The sequence below is a fragment of the Sinohyriopsis cumingii genome, chromosome 18 (assembly GCF_028554795.1).
Source record: "Sinohyriopsis cumingii isolate HCF-2022 chromosome 18, ASM2855479v2, whole genome shotgun sequence".
Classification (NCBI taxonomy): domain Eukaryota; kingdom Metazoa; phylum Mollusca; class Bivalvia; order Unionida; family Unionidae; genus Sinohyriopsis; species Sinohyriopsis cumingii.
The window spans coordinates 89,657,203-89,672,574 of NC_142978.1; the positions used below are offsets into that span (position 1 = coordinate 89,657,203).

At 35.9% G+C, this 15,372-nt stretch overlaps 1 protein-coding gene across 2 annotated transcripts in view; it reads right to left on the bottom strand.

Moving 5' to 3' along the window:
* Nucleotides 1-15,372, bottom strand: part of LOC149777414 (peroxisomal acyl-coenzyme A oxidase 3-like) — a 54,467-nt gene that overhangs the window by 21,181 nt on the left and 17,914 nt on the right. For both annotated transcript variants that reach the window (XM_089942033.1, XM_089942032.1), the window contains exons 6-9: nt 12,287-12,383; nt 10,428-10,610; nt 5,051-5,173; nt 591-711 (exon numbers count right to left, since the gene is read on the bottom strand). In XM_089942033.1, coding sequence (XP_089798159.1) covers nt 591-711; nt 5,051-5,173; nt 10,428-10,610; nt 12,287-12,383 — 524 coding nt within the window. The remainder of the gene's footprint in view (nt 1-590; nt 712-5,050; nt 5,174-10,427; nt 10,611-12,286; nt 12,384-15,372) is intronic.

Genomic DNA, 15,372 nt, shown 5'->3' on the forward strand with positions numbered 1-15,372 from the left:
CACATGCCACTCTTTATTTCTGTATGCTGTCTATCTGGCAAGTCAGACTGCCCTGGGTTTTCTAGCACAATACAGACAAGCAGATAAAAAGATGCATAACTTTAACTTGTCCATGTCAACCACATGCCACTCTTTATTTCTGTATGCTGTCTATCTGGCAAGTCAGACTGCCCTGGGTTTTCTAGCACAATACAGACAAGCAGATAAAAAGATGCATAACTTTAACTTGTCCATGTCAACCACATGCCACTCTTTATTTCTGTATGCTGTCTATCTGGCAAGTCAGACTGCCCTGGGTTTTCTAGCACAATACAGACAAGCAGATAAAAAGATGCATAACTTTAACTTGTCCATGTCAACCACATGCCACTCTTTATTTCTGTATGCTGTCTATCTGGCAAGTCAGACTGCCCTGGGTTTTCTAGCACAATACAGACAAGCAGATAAAAAGATGCATAACTTTAACTTGTCCATGTCAACCACATGCCACTCTTTATTTCTGTATGCTGTCTATCTGGCAAGTCAGACTGCCCTGGGTTTTCTAGCACAATACAGACAAACATACAGACATAAGATAGAAAGATACATACCACTGAAGTATCCATGTCCACCACATGCCTCTCTACATTCCTGTATGCCATCTCGTGCAAGCCAAGCGGCCAGGGGTTTACTGGCACAAGACAAAGCATGAATCTCCTTTCCAAGCTCAGCCTGATAAAATGCGTAAAATTATATAGCACACCCTGTCTAAAACACCATTCATGGAAGCCACACAACAGATCCATGTTTTATGTTAGGCAACTTTATCATGTTTTAACAAGAATGTATGCAATAATGCACATACAAAAATATAAAAAGGCAGGGTAATTAATCATGGAAAACCACATTATTTATATAAAACACTTAAATAAAGTGAAAATGTACAATCTACACTTTGTTCAAGGAGACATGAGTTACGTTTCTTTGTAATTGGTCCGAGGTCACTTAGGTAAAAATGAATTGTGCTAAATATTGTTTCTTTTCCACAAAGTGACCAATTCAAATTTCAATTACAGGATAAAAAGGTAGTAAAATAAGGGGATTTAAAGTGTGGGACTACTGTAGAGAATGACTAATGAAATCATAGCTATTCCTCATTTTTTTGCACTTTTGACTTTAGAGTTGTTGAAAAGCACTTAAATTTAGTATATATGGGTTGTGAAAGCAATCCAGACTGTGATAAAAACTTTGCATTTACAAGTCCAATTCAAATCTGGCAGGTAATTGGGACCTTTGACATGCATGATGGGAGTAATCCAGATTGTGATAAAAACCTTGTGCTTTACAGTCTTAAAATATGGCAAGTGATGGAAATGTTTGATGTTTGTGATGAAGACTTGATAAAAGCTTTGTGCTTCCCAGTCATATATAGTTTGGCAGGTGATACTAGCCTTTGCAAAAGAGTCTTTGGATCTCTACATACCTTCATTATATACCAGTGATCACAAACTTTTACTTCCTATGGTGTTTTTATTTCTTTCAATAAATTATGATAAAAATGTTCCTAGTACACAAATTTTTTAAAAATAATTACTAAGCAAAAACTTTTTTTCTCTAAATTTGTATTCAGACCGCAGCTAAACTTAAGTCCATTGCTTTATTGCCAGACATCACTATAGACAAATACACCTTTACTGACTCTAAGCCCAATCTGTAAAAACTTAAAGTCCAGAGCCAAGAGTATGACCCCATTCATGGTTATCTTGGATATAACAAAATGTGAGTTAAAACCATCTAGAGGCTCTAGGCTAATGCCCCTCAAAGTTGTAACTATAAGTCTTTTATGGGCACAATATGTTCATGGATCCAACTGTATTGTGATCAACTGAAATGAGTTACCTGACCAGAAATTTTGTTTTATTGTAGCTAATTGATTTATTTCATTGATGCTCTTGTCTGTTGTGAACCAATCATAATATGGTTTCACATCATTTAAAAATGAAATATTCTGTGGTTTTATCCAATATCACATGGTGTTTTTTGGACAGATCATAACACAATAGATTTAGCTCTACCGTCTTTTAATGCCCTGACAAATCATAAGACAAAAGATTTAGCTCTACTGACTTAACGCCTGACAAATCAAAGCACAACAGATTTAACTCTGTCTTATAATGCCCTGACAAATCAAAACACAACAGATTTAACTCTGTCTTATAATGCCCTGACAAATCAAAGCACAACAGATTTACCTCTGTCTTATAATTCCCTGACAAATCAAAACACAACAGATTTACCTCTGTCTTATAAAGCCATGACAAATCAAAGCACAACAGATTTAACTCTGTCTTATAATGCCCTGACTAATCAAAACATAACAGATTTAACTGTCTTATAATGCCATGACAAATCAAAACATAACAGATTTAACTGTCTTATAATGCCATGACAAATCAAAGCACAACAGATTTAACTCTGTCTTATAATGCCCTGCCAAATCAAAGCACAACAGATTTAACTCTGTCTTATAATGCCCTGACAAATCAAAGCACAACAGATTTAACTGTTTTATAATGCCCTGACAAATCAAAGCACAAAAGATTTAACTCTGTCTTATAATGACCTGACAAATCAAAACACAACAGATATAACTCTGTCTTATAATGCCCTGATAAATCAAAACATAATAGATTTAACTCTGTCTTATAATGCCCTGATAAATCAAAACATAACAGATTTAACTCTGTCTTATAATGCCCTGATAAATCAAAACATAACAGATTTAACTCTGTCTTATAATGCCCTGATAAATCAAAACATAACAGATTTAACTCTGTCTTATAATGCCATGACAAATCAAAGCACAACAGATTTAACTCTGTCTTATAATGCCCTGATAAATCAAAACATAATAGATTTAACTCTGTCTTATAATGCCCTGATAAATCAAAACATAACAGATTTAACTCTGTCTTATAATGCCCTGATAAATCAAAACATAACAGATTTAACTCTGTCTTATAATGCCCTGATAAATCAAAGCACAACAGATTTAACTCTGTCTTATAATGCCCTGATAAATCAAAACATAACAGATTTAACTCTGTCTTATAATGCCCTGACAAATCAAAACATAACAGATTTAACTCTGTCTTATAATGCCCTGATAAATCAAAGCACAACAGATTTAACTCTGTCTTATAATGCCCTGATAAATCAAAACATAACAGATTTAACTCTGTCTTATAATGCCCTGATAAATCAAAACATAACAGATTTAACTCTGTCTTATCATGCCCTGACAAATCAAAACATAACAGATTTAACTCTGTCTTATAATGCCCTGACAAATCAAAACATAACAGATTTAACTCTGTCTTATAATGCCCTGACAAATCAAAGCACAACAGATTTAACTCTGTCTTATAATGCCCTGATAAATCAAAACACAACATATTTAACTCTGTCTTATAATGCCCTGATAAATCAAAACACAACAGATTTAACTCTGTCTTATAATGCCCTGATAAATCAAAACACAACAGATATAACTCTGTCTTATAATGCCCTGACTAATCAAAACATAACAGATTTAACTCTGTCTTATAATGCCCTGACTAATCAAAACATAACAGATTTAACTCTGTCTTATAATGCCCTGACTAATCAAAACATAACAGATTTAACTCTGTCTTATAATGCCCTGACAAATCAAAACATAACAGATTTAACTCTGTGTTATAATGCCCTGACTAATCAAAACATAACAGATTTAACTCTGTCTTATAATACCCTGACAAATCAAAACACAACAGATTTACCTCTGTCTTATAAAGCCATGACAAATCAAAACACAATAGATTTAGCTCTACTGTCTTATAATGCCCTGATAAATCAAAACATAACAGATTTAACTATGTCTTATAATGCCCTGACAAATCAAAACATAACAGATTTAACTGTCTTATAATGCCCTGACTAATCAAAACATAACAGATTTAACTCTGTCTTATAAAGCCATGACAAATCAAAACACAATAGATTTAGCTCTACTGTCTTATAATGCCCTGATAAATCAAAACATAACAGATTTAACTGTCTTATAATGCCCTGACTAATCAAAACATAACAGATTTAAATGTCTTATAATGCCATGACAAATCAAAACATAACAGATTTAACTATGTCTTATAATGCCCTGACAAATCAAAACACAACAAATTTAGCTCTACTGTCTTATAATGCCCTGACAGAACAGGTTTATCTATAATGTAGACACTTATCAGCATTGACCCTGATCAGATCATGCATCATCCTTCACAAGATAAAGATTTACAATGAAAGCAGTTTGTGCAAGTTTTCTATGTAAATAGTTTGGTGCAAGTTTAAATGCAATTAATTTGGTGCAGGTTTTGTTGTTATTTCCAAAACAGAAGATATTAAAGATGTTCTTGTAATGCACAGTATCAATGGATAAGTGGTACTCTAAACCCCCATGTATTTCAGAGTCTGAGGATTAATTATATCCACAAACATAATTACATGTAGGTATCTATAAACACTGTGAAAAGGTTTGATAGAAAAAGTGACTGATAAGCAAAATTAAAAGGATGTAAAATAATCCGACACTGAATTTTTGCAGCTTCAAGAAAACTTGTGCTTGTGTGTCTTTTGGATTTTTAACACAGCTTTAACAATTCTGCAGTCATATCGCAATATCTGCAGTGTGACAGTCTATAGTGACGTCTGGCAATATGGCATCATGCTGTATACATGTAGCATGATGTCCCACCCAGTCACATTATCCCAACACCAGCCCTACCAGTCCTAACACTAACCTCTTAATGCTGAGCGCCTAGCAAGACAGCTGTTAGTACCATTTTTATAAGTCTTTGGTATGACTCGGCCAGGGCTCGAACTCAAGACCTTCCACATCCAAGGCAGATGCTCTAACCACTAGGCAACCGAAGTAGTTGCAAGAAAATTTGTACAGCTGGTTTAGTTTTCCTGTACAAGATGAATAAATTAAATCCTGAGTACTGTTTTCTATGTAACTGTGTGATTAAATTACCTGTCTTTCACTGTTGTCCCCCATGAGTGCCCCAACTCGTATCCCCACAAAATCCATGAAGAAGGACTTATAGAAATGCTCCATGACATAAGCTGCAGCCAGAAATGGTAGCAATCTCCATTGCTAGAAATGAAATAAGAGTGTCAATGGCATAAAATTAAAAATTAAAAAGAAAGTGGTTACCATGAACAATATACTTGGATCATGTCTGCAAACAAAACATAATGACTTTCAACTGTGTTTGCAAAACACTTATGACACCAATGTTAACAAAAAGTCTGCCCAAAAGGTTTGAAAATCTGATAAAGCATACAAAAATCATGTATAGAAATTATTCCCCTCTCAATAGGTTGTATCCATATGTACATCTGATAAATCTCAACACATTATCTCCATATGAACATCTCATATATCTCAACACATTATCTCCATATGAACATCTCATATATCAAAACACATTATCTCCATATGAACATCTCATATATCTCAACACATTATCTCCATATGAACATCTCATATATCTCAACACATCTCCATATGAACATCTCATATATCTCAACACATTATCTCCATATGAACATCTCATATATCTCAACACATTTCCATATGAACATCTCATATATCTCAACACATTATCTCCATATGAACATCTCATTTATCAATGCATTATCTCCATATGAACATCTCATTTATCAACACATTATCTCCATATGAACATCTCATATATCTCAACACATTATCTCCACATGCATATCTGATAAATTTATATAGATGATCTTCACATGCACTGCAGAATAATCTAAAAAGATTATCTCCATGGGCAGAGCTGAACAATATTAATATATTCACATGAATAGCTGAATAGATTTTCTCCATATGCATCGACTGAGACAGTTTCATAGCAAAATTAATGTCCAAATATCAGAAAAAAACTTACAAAAGAAAATTCAAATTATTCATGTCAAAATTTAATGAGACCATCTTCATATCTAAATATGGATAGAATCATGCATATTAAATTCAATATATATATATGTCAGGTGTTTTCTTAATTACTATGCAAATTAAGCTGGCACTGACAATATGTGCATCCATGAAAGTCAATAACAGTTTAAAATGTTTTTTTTTTTAAAAGAAAAATAGCATAAAAACAGGTCAGGTCATATAGACAAAATTGTTTACAAAATGTATCTGCCAAGAGCGTAACTGTGTGCTACATGCAACAAGAATGAAGGAAAAGTAAAGAAAGTCTTAAATAACAAAAAGAAATAACTAAATAGCAAGAAGTACTTTATCATATACGATTTAAAAAATGCCCGCCAAATATTATTACTGGAGTACAACAATATGACAGATAGATGGAGGGACAGATGGAAGGACAGGAGTGGTCAGACCAATTAAAGATGAACATGCTTGCAAGTCGTAGGGACATACAAACTTTAACATGCAACCTCTAATGGTTATTATTGTCAGGAAAGAAATAGTCATACCACTCTACAGTGGCATAACAACAAAAACACTGCAACGAACAGATGCCTTTTGAAATTAAACATGTTGGAAGACCGGTGAATAATATACAGTTGTCTCTCCAAAATGCTACTCAAAATGGCATTATTACTACAATTCTAGCATAAAAATGGAAGTTTACAGTTTGAAAATATTCTGTAGGTTTTGGTAGGGGTAATGCTAATTTTTAATTATGTAATACTTACCTGCTACTATTGCATTGGCTGCTTTTTCCTGGATGCTAAGACCCCAGTCCAATTTTTAAAAAATATTTGGTCTTCCAGTTACTAAATGGAGGCTCTTATTCAGTCTCAGAGCAAACAAGCCCACTAATGCTCTTCCCGTATGTGCAAGGATATTCCTTTTTCCCAGAATAAGGCAAACTATGAAATTGATCTCCTCCATGACTGCTCATAGGAGAAGTTCCAGACTTGCAACATAAATGAACATGTGTATCTGACTATTGTTTGAGGTATGCTACTAATGACACGATGTCTGAGGTATGCTACTACTGACACGATGTCTGAGGTATGCTACTACTGACACGATGTCTGAGGTATGCTTCTACTGACATGTTGTCTGAGGTGTGCTACTACTGACACGATGTCTGAGGTATGCTACTAATGACATGATGTTTGAGGTATGCTACTAATGACACAATGTCTGAGGTATGCTACTAGTGACACGATGTTTGAGGTATGCTACTACTGACACGATGTCTGAGGTATGCTACTAGTGACACGATGTCTAATGTATGCTACTACTGACACGACGTCTGAGGTATGCTACTACTGACACGATGTCTGAGGTATGCTACTACTGACAAGATGTTTGAGGTATGCTACTACTGACACGATGTCTGAGGTATGCTACTAATGACATGATGTTTGAGGTATGCTACTAATGACACAATGTCTGAGGTATGCTACTAGTGACACGATGTCTGAGGTATGCTACTACTGACACGATGTTTGAGGTATGCTACTAGTGACACGATGTCTGAGGTATGCTACTACTGACAAGATGTTTGAGGTATGCTACTACTGACACAATGTCTGAGGTATGCTACTAATGACATGATGTTTGAGGTATGCTACTACTGACACGATGTCTGAGGCATGCTACTAGTGACACGATGTCTGAGGTATGCTACTACTGACATGATGTCTGAGGTATGCTACTAAGGACATGATGTTTGAGGTATGCTACTAATGACACGATGTCTGAGGTATGCTACTAATGACACAATGTTTGAGGTATACTACTACTGACACGATGTCTGAGGCAACCATAAAAACAATGACACCTTATGAGATGGATGCACTCATGTAGACTAGGAATAATGCTGGCATATACATATTGTTTACATGAAGGGTATCTTCTTCCCAAGAATATTGTCCATGAAAAATTACCAACTCTGGCTCCAGGTGAGCACCAAATCCTGAACAGGGTTCAGGTCTGTGAATCAGAACTCCAGTCAGGAAATGATCACGATCAAGCCATCAGCTTAGGTTCTTGTGCAGCTTTGTTTTGCTAGAAGCAGAACTGGAGAGGGCACAAGTGAAGTCTCCCTAGGGGGATTAGATCACACCTGCATTCAGAGTTCCAAAAAGTGAAGGTGAGCTGTCAATGAAGTCTTGGTCATATGTCCCTCTGTAAGGGATAGAATATGCATGGTCCTGTCTGGTGACATTCAACATTCACAAAAATGAGATCCAACTTTTCTAGGTTGAGCTTTAGACCCAGACAAAATACCAATGACCAACAAAGGAATACTTCCTTCAGAAGGATTTCTCTGAGGACATTGTGCATCAACCAGTCATCAAAAATGGAGGGGACTTCTAAAGACTTCAAGGGAGCCACTGTAACCCATCATCACCCCGATAAAACATCTTGTGTGGCAAAGGTGAGGCTAAACAGAAGAGCCTGAAATTAAAATATGTCCAAGAATAATTTTGTCTGAGGCTGGAAGATGGGATATGAAGGTATGTTTCATATACATCTATGGAGATCACTCAGTCATAGTGTATTTTGGCATTCCTAACTCCTGCCTGTAGCTTTGTTCCCAAAGAAATCTGATTTGGGCATAAAAGTCAATGAGTCAAAACAATGCCTTTCTTAAACACCAAAAGATCTGTACCAGAAAACCTTCATGAACCAGTTTAGACTGATGAAGGAAAATGGAGGTCCATAACAAAAAGGATATCCCCAGAAATGAAGTTAGCACTCTCCTTTCAACTGGAATGGACCCACAAATTATTTCTAGTGCTTAACCAAAGCTCTGAAAAGAGGACTAGTAAAGCATCTACTTGGGAAGAGGAAGACATTGCAGGAAAGGATGCATACCCCTAGGGGTGACTACCTCCCTCCTTAGGAAAGGGTGTCCAAACTTCCACCCTTGGCTCTTGGACCACCTCATCCAGCACAAGATGGACAGGATGGAGTTATGAACTTGGGCTGTAAGAGTAGATGTTGGGGAACTTGAACTTGTGAAGAGGTCCCCTGCAGTTGGTCAGGGTGTGTACTCTTTCTTGGCAGGTTTCAATAGACCGGAAATTGCAGCTAAGGACCAGTTCTGCTGATGCCTCAAACCCTGCTATGCTAAAGATGAGATGAGACCTCCGAATAGCATCTCCACCTCAAGTTATCATTTATCAAAGTGTTCTTGCCTCTGGTTCAAAAAGACCTTAGATGTCTCCAAGACAGCATCACTGTGGATATTCTAACTAACCCTAATAGCTGTCCCCCAAGGCGAATGGGATCGCTGATCATTTCTCAATAGTCTTGAATTAGTGTGGTGGCCACATCCTTTCTTTGGACAAGACTGGAGGTGATGGTAAGAGGGGTTAACAAATTCTAGTGGGATTCAATTGGAACATAGAGATAACAGAGACAAGAAGGGTATCAACACAATCCATGTCCCCAGACTGACTATCAAAGCCCATGTCTGGTTGTTCAACGGCTTTGGCCTGGTGACTGGTACCAGGTGTCTAGTCACCAGTAACACACTATTGCCTGGTGTCTGTTTAATCATGACCATCACCTGGTGACCAATAACCAGCCCCATATGCCTACGAAAAAGGGTAGCTAATACTTAAGTAAAACACTGATTACTCAGAAGGGAAACACTCAGCATATGCACAACTTGCTGAGTAAGGGACAAAAGCCCTTTAAACTTAGCAAAAAGAAAACAAACAAAAAGCCACTTAAAATAATGCAAGGACTGTGGGGAAAAATACTATGATGACACCCAAAAAATATCATTTGCTCCAAAGGCATTTCACAAAAAACAATGAAGGTAAATTTCAAAAAGTGACTAAGCAAACATATACTCGTACAAAAGTTCCAGGAAAAATAGATATTCTGTATGGGGGCAAGAATACGGAATCAGGATTATGTTCTTTTCAATTCTGGACCTCAAATTATTAATTGAAAGGAATAATTAGCTTGAACTGGAAATCTGGCATCCGGGAAAATGTAAGTGATGCATTAGTAGCAAGTGATGTACTACTGCAATTAAATATGGTTTAATGGACTTCAAATCACAGACAAAAGCACCTTCACGTAATCCACTTATAATCTAATTAATATTGGTAAACCTTTCTTTAAATTGGGGGCTGAATGTGAATTCTATGCAGAAATAAAAATCAAGATAAATCCAGCAAAAACTTTCTCATATACCTCAGAATTTTCAGTTTACTTTGGAAATGGTGGGCTAACTTTACATCATTTCCCTAGAATACCAGTGGTATGTATTTTATATTTTAAAAACTGGAAAGTACTGATAAAATATATCCTGGATAATATATGTAAGATAAGCATAAACATTTATTGCTTCATCACCTTTATGATTTTGCTCAAATCTCATTACCTGGAGTTGATATTCAATAACAGGAAGCTCTGGACCATCTGTAGGTCCAAACTGCTGTCGCACAGCTGAATATCTGATTGCTATGGTAACACAAAGCTTTAGATTACAGGTAGACATTCCAGTTATACCAACCCTACCACCAGATAGAGCTCCCAATGAGGCCCCAAACCTTTTACTTGGGTCCTGAAAAATTTGTTAATTCATTCATTTATTCATGAAAGAAAATATGGTAAATAATGTTCCTGAAAATTCTTCTTCAACTCTGATTATTCTTAGTTCATTTACAACAAATGGATTAGCCCCAATCAGCTACTGCAGTGTATCCTTAAGCAAGGCACTTTCCTAAAATAGCCTTGGCACAGTGTAATCTTCAATTGCTGCCATGTCTCAAAACTAAATCTTGTTACATATCTATATCTATGCTTCCTTATTTAAAGATTTCATATTCTTTACTTTGTCTTTTATTTCATCTATATAATTTTAACATCCTTACATTTTTTGTTTTATTTTTTTAAAGCTTCAAGTTAGCATTCCTTTGGAAAAGTATATCTTCCTAGAGTTCATAACAACATGATGTTAAATGTTAATACATACATGCTTGTTTCCTTAAAGACAATGAAGGCACCAAACAGAATTGCACTATACTAGTAGGTGTCGAATGTTCATCATAAAATGTGTACATAAACTGCACATAATGCATCATCTATGGATCTTTCTTTTAATCGTTCTGTATTGACAATATATAAAAATACTTTCAACCAATTTTAGAGCAAACATTTATGTGAACTAAGTAATCTGTGTTTAGCTTATTTTGATTCTGACTTTAGTTATCAATCTTTCTAACTGATGAAGTAATTTAAATATTTTATTTCTTTTTCAAGGAATATCATCATGTTAAAAGTCAGATTACACCTGACATAAAAGTAATGTACATAGCAGCATCAAAACAAAACTGCAAAATTCTTAAAACAAATCATGCAAACTAATTTAATAAGGTTTAAAATGATATTAATGGAATACACAGTGTGGTGGCTCAATATTCTATGATATACTGCTGTTTAAAATGATATAAATGGAATACACAGTGCGGTAGCTCAATATTCTATGATATATTGCTGTTTAAAATGATATTAATGCAATACACAGTGTGGTGGCTCAATATTCTATGATATATTGCTGTTTAAAATGATAATAATGGAATACACTGTGTGGTAGCTCAATATTCTATGATATATTGCTGTTTAAAATGATATTAATGCAATACACAGTGTGGTGGCTCAATATTCTATGATATATTGCTGTTTAAAATGATATTAATGCAATACACAGTGTGGTGACTCAATATTCTATGATATATTGCTGTTTAAAATGATATTTAATTAATGGATTACACTGTGTGGTAGCTCAATATTCTATGATATATTGCTGTTTAAAATGATATAAATGGAATACACTGTGTGGTGGCTCAATATTCTATCATATAATGCTGGCTAATATAAAATATGTGAAACTGTATGGCATCCTGTGCATCAGAAAAAATGTCAACTGCAGGAAAGAAAGCAAGAGGTTATTCTTTTCAAAACTGCTAAAAAGAAAACTCTCTGCATATACAGAATTCTCTTCATAATTTACATTTACATTTCATAAGACTGTTTTGTCACAAGCAGTTCATTTTCCTTTAAACAAATCACCTCAACGCTTTAAAAAGTTAAACCTGGGGGGGGAGGGGAAGACCCCAAAGTAGTTGTTAGAAATTTCTCTTTGATATGAGAAAGCTTCCTTTTTTTCATAATCCTTGAGAAATCTAAGGCACCATCTCAAGACTGACTTAGACAATATAAGAAAATGAGGAGACCTACCTTATAAGGTGTGACATATTTTCCCTCTGGAGTTACATCCCCTGTTTTATTCAGTAAATATTCTCTTGGAATCCTTAGGTTATTGAAGGCCATGAATCTAAAAGGAAGACAGAAAAATATCTTTGGATGAATATATGGATGGATATTTCATAAGGATGATTGCTCTTTCTGAAAGATATCATTTAAACTTTTCTTTTAAGGCCTTGGATCTACTGTTCATTATTTTCAGCATATTAGTCCTACTTGAAAATACTGAGACTTGATGAATTATAAAAAAGTAACATGAATTTTTTATAAAATGCTGTACAAACTACAGTGTCTCATAAGTGCAAATAAAAAGCAATTATTTTTATTTTTTGAAACATGGGCTAGAATTTAGCCAAGTTATTGATACAAAAAAGCCATTAAACTGATTCCCTTGGTTGTCAACATGTACATGACGTGTGTGATGTGATTTGGATTTTTAACACAGCATTAACAATTTTTCAGTCAAATTGCTAGGATGTTTGCAGAGTGGCAGTTTATAGTGATGTCTAGCACTGCGGTATCACAGACATGTAGCATCAAGTCCCACCCATCACATTATACTGACACCAGGCCGACAAGTCCTAATGCTAACCTCTAAATGCTGAGCGCCAAGCGAGGAAGCTGTAAGTACCATTTTTATAAGTCTTTGGTGTGACTCGCCCGAGGTTCAAACCTGTGCTGTCACTCATCTGAGGCAGACGCTCTAACCAATAGGCCACTGGAGCGGTCAATATGTACACGATAATAGTCTTGAAAAAATAACTGATGTGCTCTCTATAGATTTCGAACACACTCCTGTTTTGGAAAAGCATCAAGTATATCAAAAATGCACAAAACTTAGTCATTTCATTCATCAATATACAATTTCTAACCTGACTGTCACCAGGATTCCTTCCTACTCCAAAAGAAATCATCCATAAAGTTTGCTAACAGTAGATGGTGGAGAACTCAATTTATTGTGCAAAAACCATAGTACCATTTTTATAAAATCATTGGTATGACTTGGCTAGGGTTTTGAACCCACGACCTCCAGCATCCAAGGCAGACACTATAACAACTTATGCCACCACAGCAGCCTGGAACTGCCTAATGGGGGCATCTAAAGTTATTGTGCAGAAACCCGATAGATTGAGAAAAATAATCATAATCATATGTGTATAATAATCATTTTTCTTTTTTGCAGCCAGTGACCCTGATCTCTGAGCATTTTGACATTCAAATCAAATTGCTTTATTTGTTAGCCATCCACAAACTCTTTGGCAGACACAATTTTCATTTTTCCGAGATAATCACTTTGATCTTTGACCCACTGATCCCAAAATCAACCTGGGACAAAGTAAAATAGTATGAAATTGATGTAAATGAAAAATTAAAATCTTTACTTGGCATACCTTCAAAAATTTGAACAGAAGCATGATCTTACTCAAACACCAGCTGTCTATCTTCATATCCACATAGTTTGGTAACTGTGGGTGACAGATTACTCATTTTAATGTGTGGAAAAGAGACATTCAGACAGCTGAACAAACAGCATCATAACACATGACATGCCCTGCCTTATGGATTAGGGTAGGGATACTATTGACAAACAGCATCATAACACATGACATGCCCTGCCTTACGGATTAAGATAGGGATCCTACTGACAAACAGCATCATAACACATGACATGCCCTGCCTTATGGATTAAGATAGGGATCCTATTGACAAACAGCATCATAATACATGACATGCTCTGCCTTATGGATTAAGATAGGGATCCTATTGACAAACAGCATCATAACACATTACATGCTCTGCCTTATGGATTAAAATAGGGATCCTACTGACAAACAGCATCATAACACATGACATGCCCTGCCTTATGGATTAGGGTAGGGATCCTATTGACAAACAGCATCATAACACATGACATGCCCTGCCTTATGGATTAAGATAGGGATCCTATTGACAAACAGCATCATAACACATGACATGTCCTGCCTTATGGATTAAGATAGGGATCCTATTGACAAACAGCATCATAACACATGACATGCTCTGCCTTATGGATTAGGGTAGGGATCCTATTGACAAACAGCATCATAACACATTACATGCTCTGCCTTATGGATTAAGATAGGGATCCTATTGACAAACAGCATCATAACACATGACATGCTCTGCCTTATGGATTAAGATAGGGATCCTATTGACAAACAGCATCATAACACATGACATGCTCTGCCTTATGGATTAGGGTAGGGATCCTATTGACAAACAGCATCATAACACATTACATGCCCTGCCTTATGGATTAGGGTAGGGATCCTATTGACAAACAGCATCATAACACATTACATACCCTGCCTTATGGATTAGGGTAGGGATCCTATAGACAAACAACATCATAACACATTACATGCTCTGCCTTATGGATTAGGGTAGGGATCCTATTGACAAACAGCATCATAACACATGACATGCTCTGCCTTATGGATTAAGATAGGGATCCTATTGACAAACAGCATCATAACACATTACATGCTCTGCCTTATGGATTAGGGTAGGGATCCTATTGACAAACAGCATCATAACACATTACATGCACTGCCTTATGGATTAAGATAGGGATCCTACTGACAAACAGCATCATAACACATGACATGCCCTGCCTTATGGATTAGGGTAGGGATCTTATTGACAAACAGCATCATAATATATGACATGCCCTGCCTTATGGATTAGGGTAGGGATCCTATTGACAAACAGCATCATAACACATGACATGCCCTGCCTTATGGATTAGATTAGGGATCCTATTGACAAACAGCATCATAACACATGACATGCCCTGCCTTATGGATTAGATTAGGGATCCTATTGACAAACAGCATCATAACACATGACATGCCCTGCCTTATGGATTAGATTAGGGATGCTATTGACAAACAACATCATAACACATTACATGCCCTGCCTTATGGATTAGGGTAGGGATACTATTGACAAACAGCATCATAACACATGACATGCTCTGCCTTATGGATTAAGATAGGGATCCTATTGACAAACAGCAT